The following is a 27,099-nucleotide window of genomic DNA, read 5'->3' on the forward strand; positions in this document are numbered from 1 at the left end:
ATGATAGTAGGATTGTGGATAGCCCAAATTCGCCTATTTTAACAAATGCAAAGTCTGTTTTTTTGCTTCTAGTACTCATTGTTGAGTCCCATGATAATGTAACAGGCGCTAAAACTCCGAGAAGCTAACGGCTAATAACAGAACGAGCTAATGCTGGGGCTGCTTATCTCTCTGCATGGCAGCCCCAGGTTGCCAGGTCGGGAGAGAAACCGGCAACCAGCATTAGCTCGTTCTGTTATTAGCCGTTAGCTTCTCGGAGTTTTAGCGCCTGTTACATTATCATGGGACTCAACAATGAGTACTAGAAGCAAAAAAACAGACTTTGCATTTGTTAAAATAGGCGAATTTGGGCTATCCACAATCCTACTATCATGCCAACGGTGGGGGTCGATAGGGGGATCTGTGGAGTCACGCGATTTTCATTTCTACGTTGGTAAGTGATTTGACGCACATCAAACATAACAGTTAAAATGAACGGAATTCTCCTTTAACTCTGAGAGTGTACAAATGGGGGTCCTTGAAAATAAATTGTTTGAGAACCAAGACCGACAGCATACAGACACAGTCTGCTTGAATAAAAAAAATACGAGACGTGACCAAATTAAATACTATATAATATTATTATATAATATAATATTATTATATCCAAATTAAATAGATCTGCCACACTATTAGATGATAAGACTGGCAGATGCAGCAGAATGCAGTCTTTAAAGATCCAGTGTTTTTTTTTTTAAATGACTGGTGGGATCCTTTATGCCTGAATGGCGCTAATGTGCCATAGTGTCACACTGATTTACTAATCAGTAAACATGACAAGATCATTATAATGTTATGTTCTTAAAATGTAATCTAAAATATGCCACGGACAAGGACAAGTCTTGCCACGGACACATTTGTCTGTGTATGGACATATTGATGACCGCTGTCCCCGAATTGATTTAAATATTTGGCTGCGGACCCCCGCCTGAAAATGTTTTGCGCCAGTGATCCCCAAAAGAGATTTTTTTCCCAAAACAGCAGATGTACAAGCTCTCAGCGCGGCACACTTTACATTCACCCATACATTCACACACTGACGACAGAGGAAACCATGCAAGGCACCGACCTGCATGCTCGTGGGGAGCAGTTAGGGGTTCGGCGTCTTGCTCAAGGACGCTTTGAAACACAGCCAGGAGGAGCCCGGGATCGAACCGCCGCAAACATAGCAGAACTACAAGCTCGCAACGCTGTTTGTGTTTGTATCTGTCACGTCATGTACTGCGATATTGTCACTAAGTTACAACTCTGTGCATTCGTGGTACATTTATTGTCATTTTTGTGCTGTGTTTGTCAATCAGTGGTTTGGGCCCAGATTTGTGTCTAGACATCTCTAGATGTCTAGACACAATTTGTCTCTGACAAAGAAAAGCTTTAAATGGGAGGAATATTGTGTTCTTCCCAGTTTAACAAATTAAACTTGCTTTACGTTTACCAAGACTTTTATAAGACCGGGCAATTCACTTCAATTCACTATCTAAAAACGTTCTTTTCTGTCATGGCAAGGAATGATTTCTGTTCACCATCTTCGTCCATTCAGTTCTTGTTTGTATACAAGTATACATTGATTTTTGAACACACCTTGAGAAAATGGACTTAAAAGTTTTTCTCAACTCAAAAGCACGAGAGAGAAAGAAGCAGATGATGGCTTCAGCTATCCACTTAACTGCACCAAAAACCAAACCTTTAATTGTCACCACTTTCAACCTGGCATCTTGATTTTGGCCATTATAGACAAACTTTTTAGAACAGTTTTTATTTGACTTTTATTTGAGTTTTCAAAAGCTTTATTAGCAATAGTAGATCTACAAGGTAAATAGCCGATCTAAAAGCTCAGACTGCAACGTGTTGTGCGCTTGTAGATCTGTTCTTTTTTCTATTTCTATTTGTCGCTGTCTTAAAACAGCTCTTCAGAATCACTTTCATTGTCACATCACAGGTTTACAGGTGTAAAACAGTGGTTGAAATTCGTCGCTTTTTGATGTTTCCAGGAAGAGAAAGAAAAAAAGAGAAGGGGGGGGGGGGGGCAAGAGGAACAACAAAGAAAAATCTAAAACAAAGGTATCTACATATTTACAGCTCATGTGGTTTTGAGAGCCTCACTTTCGAGCTAAAATATGATAATATGGCAGTCAACAAAACCCCCCAAAGCGAGGTTACCGCTGTGTTGTGTTTCTAGCTCCTCGCTGAGATCCACGGCCGCTGGGTTTCTGTCAAGACGTGGGAGCCTGTACTCGCAAGGACCCCCGAGGGGCCCTTCTTCACGGTCTGAAGACCAAGTCCCCCGTAACGTTGAGTCTGTTTCTTTCTTTGGCTCTGATATAGGGAAGTGAAGGGGAGAGATAGAGAGGGGAGATTAGTTTTTTTTGTTTGTGACACAGAGAGAAGTGAGGGGAAGAGATTATGTGAGTGAGTGAGAGAGAACAAGAGATCGACAGAAAGGTCAAAGTCTTTATCTGATCCTCTCTGCCGGTCTCTGTAGAGATATGTGTCTGTCACCGTCTAGGCCGCCTGTGTGTGTGTGTGTGTGTGTGTGTGTGTGTGTGTGTGTGTGTGTGTGTGTGTGTGTGTGTGTGTGTGTGTGTGTGTGTGTGTGCGTGTGTGTGCGTGTGTGCGTGTGTGTGTGTGTGTGTGTGTGTATATAGAGACGTACGCGGCATTGGTTCTCAAAGTGGGGTCAGGGGTCCTTGAGGGAGTTCCAGGGGTCCCCAGCTAAATGATGGATAGTAAGGAACCAAATGGACCCTTATGGGTCTGTAACTCTGAGAGTGTACCGGGTCCATTTGGTTCCATTTATACACTCTTAGAGTTGGATTAACATTGATTTTACAATATAAATTGGGGTCCCAGATAGAAATGCCAGCAAATGGGGGTCCGTAGCCTAATGCATGTCAAACTGGGGGTCCTTGAAATTAAAATGGTTGAGAATCGCTGCTAGAGCCATAAAAATCTTCTCTTATGGGGGTCCCTGGCATATATTTTTAAATGGGCTTCGCGGGCTATTAAGCGGCAATTTGGGGGCTTTGACATGAAAAAGTTTGAGAACCACTGCACTAGGGAGCAGACATGCAGTTACTTGGTCAGATATATGTAACATTTATACCAAGCTCAAGGAAGTGACGTCATTGGGCATCCAGGTGTCAATCAACTCTAGTCAACCTAGCAGGTTTTGAGAGGAGGTGGGACCAAAAAAAAGCAGGAAGGAGAACAGGTGAAAACAAAGATGTTTATGAATTCAATAATCTGATAAATGTTGTCACCAATTAATGAAGAGCCAGGGATAAATATAAGTGTGGATATATCAGCATGTTTGTGTGTTTGGAGTACTTCTACCATAACCAGCTGACATTAATAACTACAAGATGGGCTGTGGCTGGTCAACTAACACACTAGCCTGGAGGAGAAGAGGGTGTGTGAGACATTTCATCACGTTCCTGAGTGAGTGTGGACGCTTTCTGAGAACTGTAATGACATGGACATTTTAGTTAAAGGATAGAACCTTTATAGCCCTAGAAGGCTGTGATACATTTTACTGACACAGGAGGGCATAGGACTGATCTATAGATTTGTATAAGTAATACATGGAATGTATGTAATATCACAGCCATTCTAGGGCTAAGACCTTTAATAGTGTTGTGGTGTTTTGGATTGTGTGCTTCAGGACCTGCTACCAAAGCTGTTGCAGTAGAGGTGCTCAGGACTTGTCAATGCATTTTACCAGAGGATCCAGGTGGACACAGACAGACAGGTGGGGTATTGGGTTATCCAGCACACAGACATACAGGTGGGGCACTGGGTTCTTCAGCACACAGACAGGTGGGGTACTGGGTTCTTCAGCACACCCACAGACTGGTGGGACACTGGGTTCTTCAGCACACAGATAGGTGGGGTACTGGGTTCTCCAGCTCACCTTGTTGGGAAACTGTTTGCAGCAGCTGTCTAAAGTTTTCAGTTCAGAGGAACTGATAGCCCCTTTCGGGACCCTGTTTACCTTTTTTGTATTTGGGAAGGCGGTATCCAGGGTCCCTTGACGCTCAAAGCACTCTCTCTCGTAGTCGCGGGTACCACTGTCTCGTCTCGGGCTAATAGCTCGTCGATTGGAAGTTGCAGAGATTTCTCAAAGGTACCAAAAAGAGCAATACTAAACCGCGGTTAATCTGCATTAATGCGCTCGGATCGGCGCTGCCGTTTAACATTTTAAATCATTTAGTAAAGCTAAATTTCCTCTCTCAAACAATGCTCCACTTCCCATGGCCCGCCTCCCCGCGGTGACTGACAAGCTGCGCGTCCTACGCATACCTCTATGGTCCTACGGTACTGCCTCTGATTGGCGAGCTCCTACATGCTTGCATGACAATCACAACGCGGGGAGGCGGGCCATGGGAAGTGGAGCATTGTTTGAGAGAGGAAATTAAGCTTTACTAAATGATTTAAAATGTTAAACGGCAGCGCCGATCCGAGCGCATTAATGCAGATTAACCGCGGTTTAGTATTGCTCTTTTTGGTACCTTTGAGAAATCTCTGCAACTTCCACGCGACGAGCTATTAGCCCGAGACGAGACAGTGGTACCCGCGAATATGAGAGAGAGTGCTTTGAGCGTCAAGGGACCCTGGATACCGCCTTCCCAAATACAAAAAAGGTAAACAGGGTCCCGAAAGGGGCTAAGGAACTGAGAGACAATACTTTCATTGAGGATTTAAAATCAACTCCGACAAGCCTTCAGGACAAAAACAAATGTGGTTTGTGAAGCTAACTGTTTAAAATGTTCCTTTGGACTGGATGGGTCCTTCATGTTAGAATCATTTAGAAATGAAAGCAGAGTGATCCACTGCTTCTTTCTCTTTTTCATATGTGATTGAAATGTCACTCAGACCTGTCACAATTATGATATAATCGTCATCATAATCGTTTCCATGTTGCAAAATGTTCCTATATTTTCCTATAATTATTAAATATGGCCTATTTTGGACATAGTATATTATTTATTTTAACTATTGGTATCATTCATTTCTTCATACATTTAAGTTATTTGCCATATGCAATTTTTGTTTGCAAAGCCTAAAAGCTAAACATAAATGTAATTTATATATTCCAATGTTCACAGAAATAAGACAAATACATTGTTAATCGCAATTATTTGTATGATAATGAATCGTCAAGTGGAATTTCATGATCGTGACAGCCATAGTCACTGATCTAGGATCTGATCCTTATACTCCTTACTATTGGTTGGGAAGTTAAATCCGAAAAAATCACTTAGTGTGGAGGCCAAAATCGTACCCCTAAAAACCTGTTAGGAGTACGTTTCAGGCAATTTAGAGTTGATTGGTAGTACTTTGTAGTGGAGTAATTTTTTTTTCTCACCATTGTGTCACTACCGAAACGAAAGTTAAATGCGAAAAAATCACTAAGTGTGGAGGCAAAAATCGTCCCCCCAAAGACCTGTTAGGAGTATGTTTCAGGCAATTTAGAGTTGATTGGTAGTACTTTGTAGTGGAGTACATTTTTTTTTCCCACCATTTTGTCACTACCGAAACGTTTTTGTGTCACTACCGAAACGAAAGTTAAATCCGAAAAAATCACTAAGTGTGGAGGCCAAAATCGTCCCCCCAAAAACCTGTTAGGAGTACGTTTCAGGCAATTTAGAGTTGATTGGTAGTACTTTGTAGTGGAGTCATTTTTTTTTTCACCATTGTGTCACTACCGAAACGTTTTTGTGTCACTACCGAAACGAAAGTTAAATCCGAAAAAATCGCTAAGTGTGGAGGCCAAAATCGTACCCCTAAAAACCTGTTAGGAGTACGTTTCAGGCAATTTAGAGTTGATTGGTAGTACTTTGTAGTGGAGTACATTTTTTTTTCACCATTGTGTCACTACCGAAACGAAAGTTAAATCCGAAAAAATCACTAAGTGTGGAGGCCAAAATCGTCCCCCCAAAGACCTGTCAGGAGTACGTTTCAGGCAATTTAGAGTTGATTGGTAGTGACTTTTTTTTTGGTCTCTAACATTCATCAAGCTCTGGACTTAGTAATTTTTTTTCCGTTTCGGCAGTGACACAATGGTGTCACTGCCGAAACGGAAAAAAAAAATTTCCCCCAAAAACCTGTTAGGAGTACGTTTCAGGCAATTTAGTGTTGATTGGTAATTTTCGTTTCGGTAAAATTTATTTTACCGAAACGAAAGTTAAATGCGAAAAAGTCACTAAGTGTGGAGGCCAAAATCGTCCCCCCAAAAACCTGTTAGGAGTACGTTTCAGGCAATTTAGAGTTGATTGGTAATTTTCGTTTCGGTAAAATTTATTCCACCGAAACGGTTTTAACTTGTTTTTCTATATACTTACTAATACTAATATATAACTAACTAACATACTTACTAATATATAACTAACTAATATACTTACTAATACTAATATATAACTAACTAATATACTTACTAATACTAATATATAACTAACTAATACTAATATATAACTAACTACTATCGCATAACTAATATACTTACTAATACTAATATATAACTAACTAATATACTTACTAATAGTGTCTATATTATAGATTATAGTGTTAGTGTGTCTATATTATAGTGTTAGTGTCACTATATTATACTGATTAGACACTTAGTGATTTTTGCGGATTTAACTTTCGTTTCGGTAGTGACAAACTTTCGTTTCGGTAGTGACACAATCGTGAAAAAATAAATTTACTAAGTCCAGAGCTCGATGAATGTTAGGGACAAAAAAAAGTCACTACAAAGTACTACTAATCAACTCTAAATTGCCTGAAACGTACTCCTAACAGGTTTTTGGGGGGACGATTTTGGCCTCCACACTTAGTGATTTTTTCGGATTTAACTTTCGTTTCGGTGGTGACCAACTTTCGTTTCGGTAGTTTGATTACAAAATGTAAGTTGTGTAAAAAATAATCTGACTATACTAAGTTGTTATTTGTTTGTTTAAGTCAGGCTATACTCTACTCAGAGTCATACGTTTACAAAATGTACTAAAGTACAGTGAACGTCTGTGCGGTTTGTCTTCATCACTGAAAATAACGTACATGTAAACTGATATAAAACTGCTGTCGTGTGCAGTTGGGGTGAAGAAACACAACCATTTCACTCCTAATAATACCTATTTGATTTGACATCCTGACTTGCTGCTGTAGCTGAGGCTTGAACCTGTTACCTGCGGCTCACTAGTCAGTGACTCTATCCATTCACCTACAGCTGTTTCCTTGGAATCTGTGGTTCTGAAACGTTTTGTTGTCAACCCCCCAAATTGACATGTATTTGGGCAGTGGACCCCAATGTGAAAAGATGTAGTGTCAGGGCCCCCCATGAAAAAGATTTATATTTATGCTGTAGCACATTTTTTTTTAAAGTTATTTGTCTTGTTTTTTGTTCAAGTCAAAGCACCAGGAAGGCTGTACTTGTCAGCCATCTGTTAGCTCAATGGGTTGAGATGCAGTATTCATGATCCAGAGGCCATGAGTTCAAATCCCATTGATGTCTTTCCTATGATTCTTTCCTTTGCAGACTGGCTTCCAGAAGATCAACTGAAAACTACCAGGAAGGCTATATTTGTCATCCAACTGTTAGCTCAATGGGTTGAGACGCAGTATTCATGATCCAGAGGCCATGAGTTCAAATCCCATTGATGTCTTTCCTATGATTCTTTCCTTTGCAGACTGGCTTCCAGAAGATCAAGTGAAAACTACCAGGAAGGCTGTACTTGTCAGCCATCTGTTAGCTCAATGGGTTGAGACGCAGTATACATGATCCAGAGGCCATGAGTTCAAATCCCACTGGTGTCTTTACTGTGATGCTTTCCTTTGCAGACTAACTTCTAGAAAAACAAGTTAAAACCACCAGGAAACCTGTAACTCTCAGCCAACAGCTTAGCTCAACTGGTCGAGCGTCTGTCCAATAACATGACTTGACTTGAGTGGGTTCGATTCCCACTCCGAGTCATTTGTCCCCGGTAACTTGGGGCAACGGATAAATTGACTGATATCCTTAGTGATGCTTCCCTTTGCAGACTAACTTCTAGAAAAACAAGTTAAAACCACCAGGAAACCTGTAACTCTCAGCCAACAGCTTAGCTCAACTGGTCGAGCGTCTGTCCAATAACATGACTTGACTTGACTTGAGTGGGTTCGATTCCCACTCGAGTCAAGTGTCCCCGGTATCTTGGGGCAACGGATAAATTGACTGATATCCTTAGTGATGCTTCCCTTTGCAGACTAACTTCTAGAAAACAAGTTAAAACCACCAGGAAACTTGTAACTCTCAGCCAACAGCATAGCTCGACTGGTAGAGCGTCTGTCCAATAACATGACTTGACTTGACTTGAGTGGGTTCGATTCCCACTCGAGTCAAGTGTCCCAGGTAACTTGAGGCAACGGATAAATTGACTGATATCCGTAGAATAACCTGGGACACTTGACTCGAGTGGGAATCGAACCCACTCAAGTCAAGTCAAGTCAAGTCATGTTATTGGACAGACGCTCTACCAGTCGAGCTATGCTGTTGGCTGAGAGTTACAAGTTTCCTGGTGGTTTTAACTTGTTTTCTAGAAGTTAGTCTGCAAAGGGAAGCATCACTAAGGATATCAGTCAATTTATCCGTTGCCCCAAGATACCGGGGACACTTGACTCGAGTGGGAATCGAACCCACTCAAGTCAAGTCAAGTCAAGTCATGTTATTGGACAGACGCTCTACCAGTCGAGCTATGCTGTTGGCTGAGAGTTACAAGTTTCCTGGTGGTTTTAACTTGTTTTCTAGAAGTTAGTCTGCAAAGGGAAGCATCACTAAGGATATCAGTCAATTTATCCGTTGCCCCAAGATACCGGGGACACTTGACTCGAGTGGGAATCGAACCCACTCAAGTCAAGTCAAGTCATGTTATTGGACAGACGCTCGACCAGTTGAGCTAAGCTGTTGGCTGAGAGTTACAGGTTTCCTGGTGGTTTTAACTTGTTTTTCTAGAAGTTAGTCTGCAAAGGGAAGCATCACTAAGGATATCAGTCAATGTATCCGTTGCCCCAAGTTACCGGGGACAAATGACTCGGAGTGGGAATCGAACCCACTCAAGTCAAGTCATGTTATTGGACAGACGCTCGACCAGTTGAGCTAAGCTGTTGGCTGAGAGTTACAGGTTTCCTGGTGGTTTTAACTTGTTTTTCTAGAAGTTAGTCTGCAAAGGAAAGCATCACAATAAAGACACCAGTGGGATTTGAACTCATGGCCTCTGGATCATGTATACTGCGTCTCAACCCATTGAGCTAACAGATGGCTGACAAGTACAGCCTTCCTGGTAGTTTTCACTTGATCTTCTGGAAGCCAGTCTGCAAAGGAAAGAATCATAGGAAAGACATCAATGGGATTTGAACTCATGGCCTCTGGATCATGAATACTGCGTCTCAACCCATTGAGCTAACAGTTGGATGACAAATATAGCCTTCCTGGTAGTTTTCAGTTGATCTTCTGGAAGCCAGTCTGCAAAGGAAAGAATCATAGGAAAGACATCAATGGGATTTGAACTCATGGCCTCTGGATCATGAATACTGCGTCTCAACCCATTGAGCTAACAGATGGCTGACAAGTACAGCCTTCCTGGTGCTTTGACTTGAACAACAAACAAGACAAATAACTTTAAACTTAACTTTCTGAACCTCTTCTGTAAAGGAAAGGTTCAGGGCAAAGAGTGAGTGGGGCTTGAACCCACGGCCTCTGGATACGTAGGCAGTGCGTCTACACACTGAGCCATCAGCTGCCTTGCTATGAATGGTCTTCATTCCTTTTTGCGGAACAACACACAACAGTACTTTTTAAAAAAAGAAAAGAAAAAGAACTTCACAGCATATTACTTTGTCTATGGTTTGCTGTGCTGTTACTTGTCTAGATGTTTCAATGTTAATGAACACCAATGGAAACAAGCTTTTCTGTCATTGCCTATTTGGCCTTCAAATCTTGGCATGGCACAGTGGCCCACTGGATAAAGAGCCTGCCTGAGAAACAAAAGGTTATGAGTTTGATTCTTAACCATGACATTGTGTGAAAATATCAACACATTAAATAGATATATTATTTTTAAGTTTTAAATATAAATCTTTTTCATGGGGGGCCCTGATACTACATCTTTTCACATTGGGGTCCACTGCCAAATAAAAGTCAATTTGGGGGGTCCTTGAAAACTAAATGTTTTAGAACCACAGATTCAAAGAAGACAGCAGTAGGCAAAGTACTACCAATCAACTCTAAATTGCCTGAAACGTACTCCTAACAGGTTTTTGGGGGGACGATTTTGGCCTCCACACTTAATGATTTTTTCGGATTTAGCTTTCGTTATGGTAAAATAAATTTTACCGAAACGAAAATTACCAATCAACTCTAAATTGCCTGAAACGTACTCCTAACAGGTTTTTGGGGGGACGATTTTGGCCTCCACACTTAGTGACTTTTTCGCATTTAACTTTCGTTTCGGTAAAATACATTTTACCGAAACGAAAATTACCAATCAACTCTAAATTGCCTGAAACGTACTCCTAACAGGTTTTTGGGGGAACATTTTTTTTTTCGTTTCGGTAGTGACACCATTGTGTCACTACCGAAATGGAAAAGAAATTACGTTTCAAATATTTTATTGTGAAGCACAAGTTAGTTAGTAGTTGTACATTTAGCTTCCTTTTTTTTAAAACAAAACCAACAGACATAAACACAAAACAGACAGGTAACATGAAAAAAAAAAAAAAAAAAAAAACTTAAGCAAAAAACAAAGGGACCCTCCCGCCTCCCCTCCCCCTCCCCAGAAGTGCTGCCCCAGATTACGTGCGACACGGGTCATCCACAAGGATTAGCCTTTCAACCTTTAAGAAAGGAGACTAAAGGCTTCCAAATCTTTTCAAAATCTTTCAGTTTATCTTTGAGTATATATCTGATTCTTTCTAAATGTAAGGACTCTGTCATCTCGTTCAGCCAGAGTTTGATTGTGGGGGTCTCTTTCTTCTTCCAAAATAAAAGTATCAATTTTTTTGCAGCAATAAGGCCATATGAAAGAAGGCGTTGTTGAGGTAGTTGTAGTTTCTTCATCCCTTCTGATACTCCCAGGATGACTAACACTGGGTCTGGATCTATCTCTACCTCTAGTATATTGGAAAATAGTCTGAATATCTCTATCCAGAAATTCTGTAGGTTGGGACACAGGGCATAACTGTGCAGTAGCGTTGCATCTGCTGATTTGCACTTATCACATTGGGGGGAGGTGTCTGGGAATATTTTGTGTAATTTTACTTTTGAGTAGTGTAACCTATGTAATATTTTGAATTGTATTAAACAATGGCGTGCATTAATCGAACAAGTATGTATGTATTCCATACTGCTATCCCAGATGTCTTCAGTCAGTTGTACGCCCAGTTCCGCCTCCCAGTTGGCTTTAATAGAGTCAGTCGAGACCGGAGTCATGTTATGTAAGGTGTCATACAAAAAAGAAACGATGCGTCTAGTCTCAGCTGCATGACTTAAACACCCATCCAATTTGTCTGGCCTTGCTAATTCAAAACCAGGAATATATTTTCTCACATAACTCCTAATCTGTAGGTATCTAAAGAAATCTCGCTGCGGGAGGCCGTACTTCTCTTTTAACTGTATAAAGGAAGCAAATACCCCGTCCACATATAGATTTTTAATGCAAATTATTCCTTTCTCCTTCCAGTCAAGGAAAGCACCATCTAGCTTAGAAGGGGCGAACGAGGGATTTGCTGCAATGGGTAGCAAAAACGACATTGCCCTAAGCTTGAAGTGATTTGTGACTTGTCTCCAAATACGTATAGTGTTATAAATGATCGGATTATAATTGTACATCTTTTTGTGTAGTAATACCGGTGATAAAATGACTGCCCCTATGGTAAACGGTAGACAATCCTCTCGCTCCATTTCCAATCCATCGGGCAGCAATGCTGTATCATCCAACCAATAGGAGAGGGATCGAATACCAGTGGACCAGTAATAGTGGCAAAAATTTGGAAGAGACAACCCCCCATTAATTTTGGCCTTGCAAAGATGAGCCTTCCCTATTCTATGTGTTTTGTAATCCCAAACAAAAGCAAGAATAATGGAATCCAATCGTTTGAAGAATGCTTTAGTAATGAATACAGGGATGTTCTGGAGTATATATAGCAGCTGTGGAAGAAATACCATCTTTACAGCATTTACTCTCCCCACCATAGAGAGAGGAAGTGTTCTCCAAAACTGGATGTTATTCTTAAGTTTGTCTATCAAGGGGTCCAAATTAGCTTTAGAAAAAAAAATTACTAAGTCCAGAGCTCGATGAATGTTAGGGACCCAAAAAAAAGTCACTACCAATCAACTTTAAATTGCCTGAAACTTACTCCTAACAGGTTTTTGGGGGAACAATTTTTTTTTCGTTTCGGTAGTGACACCATTGTGTCACTACCGAAACAGAAAAAAAATTACTAAGTCCAGAGCTCGATGAATAATAGGGACCAAAAAAAAAGTCACTACCAATCAACTCTAAATTGCCTGAAACGTACTCCTAACAGGTTTTTGGGGGGACGATTTTGGCCTCCACACTTAATGATTTTTTCAGATTTAACTTTCGTTTCGGTAGTGACACAAAAACGTTTCGGTAGTGATACAATGGTGAAAACAAAAATGTACTCCACTACAAAGTACTACCAATCAACTCTAAATTGCCTGAAACGTACTCCTAACAGGTTTTTCGGGGGACGATTTTGGCCTCCACACTTAGTAATTTTTTCGGATTAACTTTCGTTTCGGTAGTGACACAAAAACGTTTCGGTAGTGACAAAATGGTGAAAACAAAAATTACTCCACTACAAAGTACTACCAATCAACTCTAAATTGCCTGAAACGTACTCCTAACAGGTTTTTGGGGGGACGATTTTGGCCTCCACACTTAGTGATTTTTTCAGATTTAACTTTCGTTTCGGTAGTGACACAAAAACGTTTCGGTAGTGACAAAATGGTGAAAACAAAAATGTACTCCACTACAAAGTACTACCAATCAACTCTAAATTGCCTGAAACGTACTCCTAACAGGTTTTTGGGGGGACGATTTTGGCCTCCACACTTAGTGATTATTTCGGATTTAACTTTTGTTTCGGTAGTGACACAAACGTTTCGGTAGTGACACAATGGTGAAAAAAAAAAAATTACTCCACTACAAAGTTTTGGGGGGACGATTTTGGCCTCTACACTTAGTGATTTTTTCGGATTTAACTTTCGTTTCTGTTGTGACAAAATGGTGAAAAAAAAAATTACTCCACTACAAAGTACTACCAATCAACTCTAAATTGCCTGAAACGTACTCCTAACAGGTTTTAGGGGGGACGATTTTGGCCTCCACACTTAGTGGTTCTCCCTCCTGCTTTTTTTTTGGTCCCACCTCCTCTCAAAACCTGCTAGGTTGACTAGAGTTGATTGACACCTGGATGCCCAATGGCATCACTTCCTTGAGCTTGGTATAAATGTTACATATATCTGACCAAGTAGCTGCATGTTTGCTCTCTAGTGCAGTGGGTTCTCACACTTTTTCATGTCAAGGACCCCCAAATTGACACTTATTAGCCCGCAAACCCCCATTTGAAAAGATATGCCAGGGACCCCCATAAGAGAAGATTTTTTACGGCTCTAGCAGCGATTCTCAACCATTTTAATTTCAAGGACCCCCAGTTTGACATGCATTAGGCTACGGACCCCCATTTAATGGCATTTCTATCTATCCATTTATATGTTGAATGGCCAACATATAAATGGATAAAGTGGTTGAAATTAACGTGACTACTTTTGTTGGGGACCTCCTGGAAAATATTGAACCAATGAAAAGCATTAAAATGCGCTTCTGACAAAACCAGCTAACTCCATTGGATCCTCAGCTAACTCCACCAAAGGGGGGTGGAGTTAGCTGGTTTAGCTGACTTCAGGCTCCACCCCCTTTTGACCTCCAACCTCATTGTGAGCTTGGAGGTCCATTCAGCTGTTCCTATCAATGATGAACAAAACCTCCTAACTCTTTTTTTTTTTTCATGAAAAATGAACATTTTAGAGTTTGCTGGTTCCTACCGGACAGCAGAGATATATAAATTATATTCATTCAAAGGTTTGCACGAATTTTCCCGATTTTTCAAAAATAGCAGATCTACAAGCTCATAGCGCGGCACTATGAGCTTGTATATCTGCTATTTTTGAATCGCCAAAAAATAAAAGGTTAGAGTGGTTAAAATGATTGTGATGCTATATCAACACATTTAGCTGGAGACCCCCTGGAAAAGGACCCCCCCCTGGGGGTCCCCGGACCCCACTTTGAGAACCAATGCAATAAGGGACACGTCTTTTTAGTTTACAAATAAGGGACGGTTCCTTATTGAAGGCATTCCGATGAATATAAGTCACATCTGCATCTCGAGGGACGCTGACCCTGTATGCCAGTCACTGTGGGAACATGTTTTCCCAAAGCGTGGGTCTCCTGGAGAAGAGAGTGTGTGTGTGTTAGCAGCTCAGCGCTGTATGTTCACAACCCCATGGGGCTTGTGCATTCATTAGTTTATGAAGAATTATGATGCAGTAAATCCATAACATGATGTTTATGATGTCATGTTTTTTTTTTCTTCGTACATTACAGACTGTTTCTTGTTCTTGAGAGATGGATGTGAAAATTTGTTTTTGGGTTTTATTTTTTTCCCCTTAAAGTCAATCACGCTATAGCTGTGCGTAGTACTGTGCGAGTGTGTGCGCGCGCGTGCATGTGTGTGTGTGTGTGTGTGTGTGTGTGTGTGCGTGCGCGTGCAGAGAGGTTCAGTATTTCTTTCTGTACAGGTTTGATTTACTTAAGACATAAAAAGGCAATAATCAAGATTAAAGTCATGCTATGTATGGTATGGGGCTATAACTAATCCTAAACATAATTTAAAATCTTGCGGTAACCCTAAATAATCTCCTGCCCTTCAAGGCATCCTTGCAAAAAAGTACACGCATGCACGCGCGCGCACACACACACACACACACACACACACACACAGACTGTCATGTGTGTGTGTGTGCGTGTGCGTGTGCGTGTGCGTGTGCGCGTGCGCGTGCGTGTGCGTGTGTGTGTGTGTGCGCGCGCGTGTGTGTGTGTGTGTGTGTGTGTGTGTGTGTGTGTGTGCGTGCGTGCGTGCGTGCGTGCGTGCGTGCGTGCGTGCGTGCGTGCGTGCGTGCGTGCGTGTGTGTGTCACACATGGTTGCCTGTTTTAATTGGCTGTCCACTTCGCACACATCACAGAGTAAGATACAGAAATGTAATAGATAAGAAAATATGAACACAGACTAATGCAATGTGAAGGAGATTAGTTACAGTATTACCATCTCTGTGGCAGCCTGTTTAAAGGCTAATTCATGGCACTGGTGGTAAACATCGTTGCTGTCGGGTGGAAACCTCGTACGTCCAAAACTGTAGCATTCATATTCAAAAATAGCAAAAGTAGCAGATCTACAAGCTCATGATGCCACACCTTTTGAGCTTGCAAACAAAGCATTAGCACCAGTAAGGGGGGAAACGTAGGGTGCCAGGCTCCGCTGTCACTGAAGGCCAAGCGAGAAGAAATACGAGGGCATTTTACGAATTATGGGGCATCAATCTCCATAAAACATGGAGATAAGAGGTTTCTGCCCGACAGCAATGACATGCAGTGTATTTGACAAGAATTCATGGCTCATTAAAACGCTGTAGGGTTTTCAAATGAAAAGCGCGTGCGGACGGCGTGGCCTGTGTCCCTGTCTCTGTGTGGTTCTGGCCGGCCACGAGGCAGAGAGGAGCACAGTTGGCTCTTTATGCCCCCAGGTCTCTCTCTGGCTCTCTCTCTCTCCGCATCGCTCGTATACCAGACAAGAGTTGTGGCTTTTTTTTTTTATTGATCTGTCCCATAATTCAACCTTTACAACATGTGCAAACATTCCGACAGGGTTTGCCTTCTGGGCGCACGGCGGGGGCTCCCAGAAGCTGTGCAGTCACTGGCCGACTGGCTGCTCCGATGACTAATTTAATTGTGACTGTTATTTAAAAGTAGCCTATACATCAGTCTTTCTCAGACTTTTCAATTTCAAGGACTCCAAAATTGGGAGTCCAGTTTGATGTGCATTAGACCGTGGAACCTATATTTGATAAGATGTTTTACAATTTACAATTTAAGCATTTAGCTGACGCTCTTTATTCAGAGAGACTTGTGTAAGGTAAACACATACAGCAAATGCATATAGTTTAGACAGAGTAGTGCCTCAGTAAACTAGGATCATAGAACCTGGCATTTGCCGCGGTGGTGTCCCCCTGTTGGGAACTGCCTTCCATTCCGACATCCCGCCACTCCGACTACATGGCTTCCGCGTGCGGTTAGGGTTAGGGTTAGGTATAGGGTTAGTAACCGTCGAAAAGCCGACATGTAACCCCCTCTGTTTAGCTCCATGCACAGCTAGCCATATTGGAAATACATTGGGCCTCTTCCTTCAGGTGTTACCAATGATTCTAATCACGGCTCTGTTCCACTTAGTGTGGCACAGTGGTTCTCAAACGTTTTATTTTCAAGGACCCCCATGACTCTGAGAGTGTACAAATGGAACCAAATGGACCCTTATGAGTCCGTTTGGTTCCATTTGTACACTCTCGGAGTTACACGCCCACCCGTAAGGGTCCATTTGATACCCCCTCAAGGAACAATGAGGGTACCTGGACCACACTTTGAGACACACTGGTGTAGCAGAGCCAACATGCACAACATCAACACTCTGACTCTCTTTGACCAGAATGGAACAGAGCCTTCATTAGCATCACCTGTGAAGTAAGGAAGAGGCCCAATTTCTTTCCAATGTGGCTGCTGTGCATAGAGCCTATTGCATCCGAGACTACTGGATGTAGCCTGAAATTCAGCAGTTCTCAACATGGGGGTTCGGGGACCCCCAGGGGTCCTTGAGGGGGTTCCAGGGGTTCCTCAGCTGAATGAGTGATAATGATGGTTAGTCTTTGCCAGTATTGCATGTGTAAATAAATACAATTAGAGAACGTAGGCTACACAATTATGCTATTTTGATCTCTCTACCATGCTGGTTCTCAAAGTGGGGGTCCGGGCCGTCCGGGGACCACATGGGCCCCGTGAGGGGGTTCCAGGAGGCAAGAGGAACAGTTAAAACATTTATGCCCTATTTTATTTTTAATATATTTTTGACCTATTCGATGAAATATTTGTACTGTAAATCAGTGATTCTCAACGATTTTGAGGTCAAGGTCCCCCAAATGTATGTGTATTTGGCCACGGATCCCCATTTTGAAAATATGTTGTGCCCTGGAACCCCATAAGAGTAGATTTGACAACATTTTGTCTAGATCTGCCAAAATTCTTCTCATAGCTGAAAAATAAAATAGTGATTAGGTAACCCGAAGACTCGCCCCCATTTCTTTCACGGACCGCTCGTCTCCAGCTGTTCTTGTATTCTTGTATTTGTTTTACTGAGGAATTAGGAATAAGGTTAGGTTTAGGCCTAGTTTATTGAGGTTACGTTTAGGAATAAGGTTAGGTCTAGGCATAGTTTTACTGAGGTTACGTTTAGGATTAAGGTCAGGTTAAGGCATAGTTTTACTGAGGTTAAGATTAGGAATAACTAATAAGGTTAGGCTTAGGCCTAGTTTATTGAGGTTACGTTTAGGAATACCTGGAGGTCCGCTCCGAGGTCGCCGGATTTGACCCGGGGCCGGGGGCGAGCGTTCTTATTCATCAGTGATTATACTGCCTTATTTTGCACGATGACCCCCCCCCTGGAACCCCCTCCTCAAGCACCCCATGGGGGTTGGGTCGTGGCCGAACCTTACTTTGAGAACCGGTTGACATAAATCCACCGGATTCCTCGTTTAAAAAAATCCAGGTCAGCTGGAGTCTGGTCTGGTCTGGGGGCCCCTCTGAGGGTGGCGGGACACTCTTAATATCGGTAATGAAAAGAGGCACTTTCCCCCTGTGCTGCTCCTTTTCTCGCCGTGTCTTGGATAAGTCTAAACACACGTTGAGAGTTCTTAAGTAAACACGAGCCTGTGGCACCAGGCGCCCTCGTAAAAAAAAAAAAAAAAAAAACTTTGCTGGCCAGGCCTGGCTGGCAGGCAGTGCTGTCTGTCTCTCTGTCTGTCTGTCTCACTCGCAGGCCAGAGAGACGGGCTCACCTTGATTTATACTTCATTGCCGTCCAGTGTGCCTGTGCCGGGGAAAATAGCCGATCTACAAGCTCACAATGCGTCGCGGGAGCGACGCATTGTGAGCTTGTAGATCGGCTATTTTCCCCGGCACAGGACACACCGTGGTACGAGTTAAGTATAAATCTGGCATCGGATGGCGCTCTGCTCGGCTCCCGTCCCGACCGACCAGTGTGGCACCTCCTCCAACCAGAGAGGAGCACCACGTCCCAGTGTTGACCAAACATAGGGTCGCGGACCCATTTGGGGGACGAGGACCCATTTTTATGGGTTGCGAGTAAACATCCAGGTTTTTTTTTTTCCTACCAAAAACTACTCAAAAACAAAACAAAAAAAACTCTCAATTGTTTTTTTCCCCCCAAAATTATTTCAGGTTTTTTTTTTGGTTGATTTTTTTTTCCAAATAGCATAACTACAAGCTGTGCTATTTTAGATATATTGTTTTATTAAAATAGTTCAATTAATTTATAATGTAGGATATTTTTTTGTCACAGAGACACCAACTGGGGGCCTAGCCCAGTGTGGTGTGTGTGTGTGTGTGTGTGTGTGTGTGTGTGTGTGTGTGTGTGTGTGTGTGTGTGTGTGTGTGTGTGTATCTATACCTATATCAATATATATATCAATATATATATCAATATATATATATATATATATATATATATATATATATTATAGATGTTTTTAGTGCCTGTTTTTGGATAAACAAACACTATGAGAGAGAGAGAGAGAGAGAGAGAGAGAGAGAGAGAGAGAGAGAGAGAGAGAGAGAGAAGAGAGAGAGAGAGAGAGAGGGGGGGGTGTATAAAGTGTGCAGTGTGCTGTTGACTATGCCTGTGTGTTGACCGTGGTTTGAGGGGAGAGAGAGAGAGAGAGAGAGAGAGAGAGAGAGAGAGAGAGAGAGAGAGAGAGAGAGAGAGAGAGAGAGAGAGAGCGCGCGCACACACACACACACACACACACACACACCAGGAGTAGGAGTATCATTATTTACATCACTGTCCGGTCTCACTAGTCACTCAGGACAGTCCATTCGGGGCTCACAGGTGGAGGTGAGGAGGGGAGAGACACCAGAGAGGACCAGGAGAGAGGACCGCGCCGTGCCGTGCCGGTTCCACCCCAGGAGGACCACTCACCATGTGGACGGACCCCCGTCCTCCTGACCTCTCCCCGGTACCCGCTGACCCGCGATCACCACCGCTGTGTCACCGTGAGAGAAGATCTGACCGTCACACCATCATGACGACGGTGGTGGCACCGCGTTCTGGACTTTGAAAAACTTTTTGGATGAAACTTTTTCAAACGGGACTAATAATCGGTGTGGTTTTCCTCTGTAGGTCATGGCCGGACTGTGGAGCTGGAGTTGATTTTTAAAGGGGATCGTTTGCTTAATACATATTTTCTTAAAATATGTATTTATTTTGAGCCATCATTTACGGATAATTTGTATTTCCTGGGAGGAGAGCCGTCCTGGGGATCGTCTGTCCCGCGTTGATTCTTTCTATTTTTTATTCGTTTATTTTTTTGTTTTGTTTTTTCATTATTTCGTATTATTTTGATTTTAGATTTTGATTTTTTTTATTATTTGTTTTATTCTTGCGTTGATTCTTTCTGCGGGGATTGCAGATCGAAGTTTTGTTTCGGACCCGATCGATGCAGCACTGATCGGACATGATGGATAACTGGTCCTATCTGATGGCTCTGTCCATGCTGGTGCTGTCGGTGGGCTTCAGGGTCGAGGAGGGCGTCATGTGCCAGCACTACTACCTCCTGCGGCCCATCCCCAGCGACACGCTGCCCATCGTGGAGCTCAGGGAGGACCCGGACCCCGTGCTGGACCCCCGGGAGAAGGACCTGAACGAGACGGAGCTCCGGGCCGCCCTGGGCAGCCACTTCGACCCGAGTTTCATGTCGATCTCCCCGCCGGATCACCACCACCAACAGGACAACAAATACGGGGGGGACAAATCGGCCCAGATCGGGGCGATCGACGCCTCGGACGCGATCAGCACCGGTTCCTCCTCGGACTCGGAGTTGAACCCGAGACCGAGCAAGCAGCTGCAGCTGCAGCCGTCCGGGCTGATGCCCAAGGAGATCAAGGCCATGGACTTCGAGGTGTGTGTGTGTGTTTCAAGTTTCTTTATTTTAGGATATAAAGCCCTTGAGATGTGTTAGCCTAGTGGTTCTCAACCTGTGGGTCGAGACCCCCAGGGGGGTCCCCACATCATTTGTTTTTTTATTGGGGGGAGGTCCCCAGATGACATTGAAGTGTCAATTTAAGGACTTTTAAGACAAACAAAAAGAACAAGAAAGAAAAGAAAAAAGACCATTGCATAAAAATAAACTATAGGCCTATAGCCTACTATAAAAACTGGTCAAATAATATTAAGAAAGAGGCAAAATTTGTGAAAATAGCAGATCTAAATAAGTTTGTGTTTTTAGATCTAGCAGATCTACAAGCTTTATATTATAAGAAAGAAGAAAAATGTTTGAAAATAGCAGATCTACGAGCTGACGTTGTGAGCTTGTAGATCTGCCATTTTCACAATATTTATCTGTGCAACCGTAAATGTACTGCCTCAACTCTTACATTCCAAGTGCTTATCAGGTGGGTCCCCAGTTCAATTGTGATTATTTGGGGGGTCCCCAGTTCAAATATGAGTATATTGGGGGGTCACAGCCTGAAAAGGTTGAGAACCACTGAAGCCTAGCATCTCATTTCCGAGGGGGTCCCAACATAACATATGTCACAAAACTCACAATTGTTACTTACGTGTATACAGAGTAGACAAAACAAATCCTATATGCTGTACATACCTAACATACATGGACAAAACAAATCATCTACATACCTATATACATGGACAAAACAAATCATCTACATACCTATATACATGGACAAAACAAATCATATATACTGTAGCCTACATGTGTAACCCCTATATTTTGGTTCACTCCCAGCAAAACAAAACATATACAATAACCATAATTGCGAACCTTGAAAAAAATGAACAGCCTTAGGATGGCATGAAATCCAATAATAGAGCACATCTTGAAAATGCTGTGTTCAAGTGTGTGTTAAGTGCAACAAAAAAAAAGAACAAAACAATTATAGGACACAATTTGAAAATGCTATGTTCAATACAGTGAGTGCAAAAACATATTTAAAAAAACAATAGAATACATTTTGAAAATGCTATGTTCAATGCAGTGAGTGCAAAAACATATTTAAAAAAACAATAGAATACATTTTGAAAATGCTATGTTCAATGCAGAGAGTGCAAAAACATATTTAAAAAAACAATAGAATACATTTTGAAAATGCTATGTTCAATGCAGAGAGTGCAAAAAAATATTTTAAAAAAACAATAAAAGACATTTTGAAAATGCTATGTTCAATACAGAGAGTGCAAAATAATATTTAAAAAACCCCCCAATAAAATACATTTTGAAAATGCTATGTTCAATATACAGTGAGTGGAAAAAAATATAAAAAATGTAAAAAGAATAACAATGATAGAACGCATTTTGAAAATGTTCAACACAGTGAGTGCAATTTTCAATTGCACATTTTTTTAATAAATAAAAATAATGAAATAATAATAGGTATGATGTCATGACGATGGTATGTGATGGCAGGTGCAGCACGGCAAGAAGCAGCACAACAAGCCCAGCAAGAAGCTCCGCCGGCGGCTGCAGCTGTGGCTGTGGTCCTACGCACACTGCCCGGTGGTGCACGCGTGGAGCGACCTGGGGACGCGCTTCTGGCCGCGCTACGTGCGGGCGGGCAGCTGCCACAGCAAGCGGTCCTGCTCGGTGCCCGAGGGCATGCTGTGCAAGCCCGCCAAGTCGCAGCATCTGACCATCCTCCGGTGGCGCTGCCTGCAGAGGAAGGGGGCCCTGAGGTGCGCCTGGATCCCCGTGCAGTACCCCGTGATTTCGGAGTGCAAGTGCTCCTGCCCTAACTGACAACAAAAAAACACTGAGTGTTCCTTTCATCTATACATTCATGGTTACAGGCCCTTAAAGAGACAGTTCACCCCTACAATGACTTTTTTTTCTATCGATTCGTCACCTCATGGAGACTTGGAATTCATGGATATTATTTTAGTTTTTGTCGCATTCCTAAGCCAATATTTTGATGACCAGCAGCGGTTCCGGTAGGAGACACAAAGAGTCTCCTTTGTGTCTCCTACCGGGACCGCTTTCTACCGGTCCGCTGGTCATCAAATTATTGGCTTAGGAATGCGACAAAAACAAAAAATCTATGAATTCAAGTCTCCATGGGGTGACTAATCGATAGAAAAAAGTACATTTTTGGGTGAACTATCCCTTTAAGGGTCCATTTTGTTCCATTTTGTACAGACCCCGATAAGGGTCTAAGAGAAAAATAAATGTAACCCTGAGAGTGTAGAAATGGAACCAAATGGACCCGCACTTCTATACACTCAGGGTTACAGGCCCTTAAGGGTACATTTGGTTCCATTTTGTACAGACCTCTAAAAGGTCCAAGAAAGAGAACAATAAATCTAACCCAGAGAGTGTAGATACACTCTCTGGGTTACAGGCTCTTAAGGGTCCATTTGGTTCAAATTGTACAGACCCCTAAGGGTCCAAGAGAAAGACTGAATATATCTTCTTTTTTTAATTTTGTATTAAAGCGATTATTAATTATTGACAATTAATTATTGACGATAAATCAATAGCGTCGTGATTGATTTCTTTACATGCACTGTGTAAGTGTAAGAATGTATATTTGATGTACATGTCGTGCCATGTTTTTTTATTTTGTGACACAACTTTGTATAAAAAAAAGGTCAGTATTAATATTAATAATAATAATAATCAAGTCTACTGTATTTGTAAAATGCATCTTGATTGTGTCCTATCTTTTTTTATATTTATAATGAAAAAGCACGTGGCTTATTAAAATACAGATACTGAAGGCTTTCTGAGCTATTTTTCCATTCAAAATGAAATATGAATGAATAAAACGTGGATATAATTGACCTTGGTGGCAAAACATGGAGAAAGTAGTGATGCTTAATTTATGCTCCGTCGTATTATGGTGTCTTCTTGTGCTATTTTTGGTGCGTAACACCATCATATAATGAAATCTAAATTGGGCTTAAGCCTCGAACCCCATCTTGTGATGCTGTAAGAATCCAAAAGAGACTATTGGTCTATAAAACCATGTGAATTGAAATTACGTCTTGGCCTGTTTATTGCTCTATAGTACTGTACTGTTCAGTTTAAAACAGCGGTTCTCAAACTTGTTTTTATTTCAAAGACCCCCCCATAACCCTGAGAGTGTACACATGGAACCGAAAGAAATTGGGCCTCTTTCTTACTTCCTTCAGGTGTTACCAATGATTCTAATTAAGGCTCTGTTCCATTTGGTGTAACACAGTGGTTCTCAAACGTTTTATTTTCAAGGACCCCCATAACTCTTGAGAGTGTACAATGGCGGGTCCATTTGGTTCCATTTGTACATTCTCAGAGTTACAGACCTGTAAGGGTCCATTTGGTTCCATTTGTACACTCTCAGAAATGCTGCAATGTAGATAATACTCAGTTACAAGTAGAAGTCCCGTATTAAAAATGTACTTGAGTAAAAGTACAAAAGTATTGGTATCAAAATGTACTTAAAAGTACAAAAGTAAAAGTACTCATTATGCAGAATGTCCCGTTTCACAAATGTTCAAATGTAAAAATATTTTGAAAATAGCAGATCTACAAGCTCACAATGCGTTGTATCGCGACGCATTGTGAGCTTGTAGATCGGCTATTTTCAAATGGCCGAAATGTATAGGGCTGAAGTGGTTAATGTATGTTTTGTAATAATAATCAAAATCTACAAAGTAACTAGTAACTAAAGTTTTCAAATAATTATAGTGGAGTAAAAGTACGATATTTGCCTCTGAGATGGAGGTGGAGTAGAAGTAAAAGTACTGAAAATTGTAAATACTCCAGTAAAGTAAAAAATCCTCTAATGTGTACTTGAGTAAGTGTACTTAGTTACTTTACACCACTGCATTTGGAAACCCCTCAAGGTCCCTGGACCACACTTTGAGAACTGCTGGCTTAAAATAAAAAACACTCAAAATGTCTAGGCACAGGCAGGAGTTTGGTCTTTTAAAGTGTGCAATGAAAACTCAGAAGTATAATTTACATGTACAATATTATGTATTAGGTTCAAGACAGGTTAAAGTAGTATTAACCCAAATCAGACATACATGGCAGATGCAGACATGTTTTTTATTCAGACTGATACAGTAACCCCTCCACCTCACTTTCTACTGTGTGTTTTCTTTGATCATTTGGGTGATTGGATCTGGTTTTGTAGGTACAGGATATTGAGCGAGGAAGACATCCAGAATCTACTACTACTATAGGATCATTGTGGACATGTGGCGTATGATAAACTATCCAGTCTACCTATTATTCAGGCTATAACCCATTGATTCTCAACTCCAGTGGTGAAATGTACTAAGTACATGTACTCAAGTACTGTACTTGAGCACTATTGTGAGGTATTTTTTGCTTTACTGGAGTATTTTCAACAATTTTAACTCCACTACTCAGAGGCAAATATTGTAATTTTACTCCACTACAATGATTTGAAAACTTATTTGAAAACGAATTTGTAGATTTAGATTATTATTGCAAAATTATTAAACACTTCAGCCCTACATAATACTTGGCTATTAGAAAATAGCTGATCTACAAGCTCACAAGGCGTCGCGATGTGTGCTTGTAGATCTGCTATTTTCCAAAGATTTTTATACATTTTGAAAACTTGTGAAATGGGACATTCTGCATGATGAGTACTTTATTTTTTGGTATTTTAAGTATGATTTTGATGCCACTGCTTTTGAATTTTTACTAAGTAATACCCTTCAATACCAGACTTTTAATTGTAACGGAGTATTTCTACGTTGTGGTACTAATACTAATACTAATTTACTTAGGTGGAGAAAAAAAAGTGAGAACGTCTTGGATCGCTGCTCAACTTCCATGCATTCCTCATGAACCATAACAGGCTCTGTGCATAACTGTAGTCCTGGCGTTTACAGGAGGCGTCATACCCATAGATATAGACACCTAGATACCTCATTGACCGCTGCAGTTCATTGGTGCGACCTGTATCGTGGCCGCCATATTAGAGGGGGCACGCTTCCTGACTCCTGGCCAATTACAGCACGTCTTTTCCGGGACTTGTCAGAATCTAGTTGTATTTTTATACAACTAGATTCTGCCAAGTCTCGGAAAAGACGCGCTGTGATTGGCCAGTAGTCAGGAAGAGTGCCCCCTCTAATATGGCGGCCGCGATACAGACGCCCCAGAGTCGGAGGAGGCGTCTACCTTTATATGTCTATGCGTCATAACCGTTTCCTGTTCATTTTCCCCATAGCTTCGTTTGATTGGGGCATTAACCACTTTCTAACACTAAATCTGGCATCCTTATTTTGAGCATGTCATTATATTTATTCATTGTAAAATGAATAAATAAATAAAGCCCTTATAATACTTCATACAATGAAGTATAGGCTATAGGGCTTAAATAGTACTATATATTAGTGCTGGGTTTCTCAAAGTGGATGCCGTGACGGAAAACCAGATAATAAATACAGAATACTTTGATATTTATCATTTAATATTTGGAATGTTCAGTTTATTTCAGTTTATAACTTTAACCAGAACCCTCTATGCTTAGTAAAACGGACCAGAGATGCTTGGTGCGTTGTTTTTCGATCTAAATCTCTTCACCAAAAATAGCAGATCTACAAGCTCACAACGCGTCTTGTAGATCTGCTATCTTTTGGCGAATGTTCCTCGCAGAATAGGGATGCTGGGATTCAAGTGGTAGAACGTCAAGTATAACATTATTTTCAATCTGTCCTAGCCCTGGAAAGGGATATTCTCTCAAGTTTTCCTTGTGACGTACTGTATCTTAGGGGGAAAGGTTTACATTGTTCTGTACTGTAATATGACATACATGCAAGGTGCTAATTCATGGGGTGCCGGGGGTGAAAAAGTAATTTACAGGGCCAACAGCCAACTAACAAGTTTTAGAACCAATGAATTAGTGGCATGAGACAAATGACAGGAGATTAATGTCGCAGCTCTTTGTTTTGACAAGTGGTGTAAAGTAACTAAGTACATTTACTCAAGTAATGTACTTAAGTACAATTTTGCAGTACTTTTGCTTTACCGGAGTGTTTCCAATTGTCTATACTTTTATTTCTACTCCACTACATCAGAGGCAAATATTGTACTTTTACTCCACTACAATTATTTGAAAACTTTAGTTACATGTTACTTTGCAGATACAAATTATTATGTTATAGAACATACATTAACCACTTTAGCCCTACTTTATAGGCTATTTGAAAATAGACGATCTACAAGCTCACAACGTGTCACATAGTGACGCGTTGTGAGCTTGTAGATCTGCTATTTTCAAACATTTTAGTACTTTTACTTTTGGTACATTAAGTACATTTTGATACCAATACTTTTGTACTTTTACTCAAGTAAATGTTTAACTCCGGACTTTTATTTGCTTTGCTCTCCAAGCTCAAACCTTGGTGCGTTGTTGTCTTATGTGAAGTGAAGAAAGTGATTTCAAACTGTGGACATGAGTGAAGTTCACATTTGTCCTATACTGTCAGTAGGTGTTGTTATGTGTTTATGCATGTTTTAGCAGTGGTGCAAAAAGTAGTCAAATCTTTGACACTTTATAATATACTTAGTTGACCGCAGTCAACTAAGTTGACTTTTTTCCCCCCATAAAACTAAATGTCTTTGCCAAAAATGA

The 27,099-nt window shown here is 41.3% G+C and overlaps 1 protein-coding gene across 1 annotated transcript; it reads left to right on the forward strand.

The window, feature by feature from the left end:
- The first annotated feature begins 19,328 nt into the window (after positions 1 to 19,328).
- Positions 19,329 to 22,315, forward strand: nog3 (noggin 3). The gene is made up of 2 exons (XM_084077640.1): positions 19,329 to 20,393; positions 21,918 to 22,315. Exons 1-2 carry the CDS (start codon positions 19,950 to 19,952, stop codon positions 22,245 to 22,247), a joined length of 774 nt encoding a protein of 257 aa, XP_083933766.1. The 5' UTR covers positions 19,329 to 19,949; the 3' UTR covers positions 22,248 to 22,315.
- The last annotated feature ends 4,784 nt before the right edge of the window (positions 22,316 to 27,099 follow it).

Source organism: Gymnoscopelus microlampas (genome assembly GCF_963454915.1).
Source record: "Gymnoscopelus microlampas genome assembly, chromosome: 14".
NCBI classification, from domain to species: Eukaryota; Metazoa; Chordata; class Actinopteri; order Myctophiformes; family Myctophidae; genus Gymnoscopelus; species Gymnoscopelus microlampas.

Coding starts and splice junctions, on each gene's coding strand:
- nog3 (XM_084077640.1), top strand. CDS start 19,950: ATGATGGATAACTGGTCCTATCTGATGGCTCTGTCCATGCTGGTGCTG. Junction 20,394..21,917: donor TCAAGGCCATGGACTTCGAG/GTGTGTGTGTGT, acceptor ATGTGATGGCAG/GTGCAGCACGGCAAGAAGCA.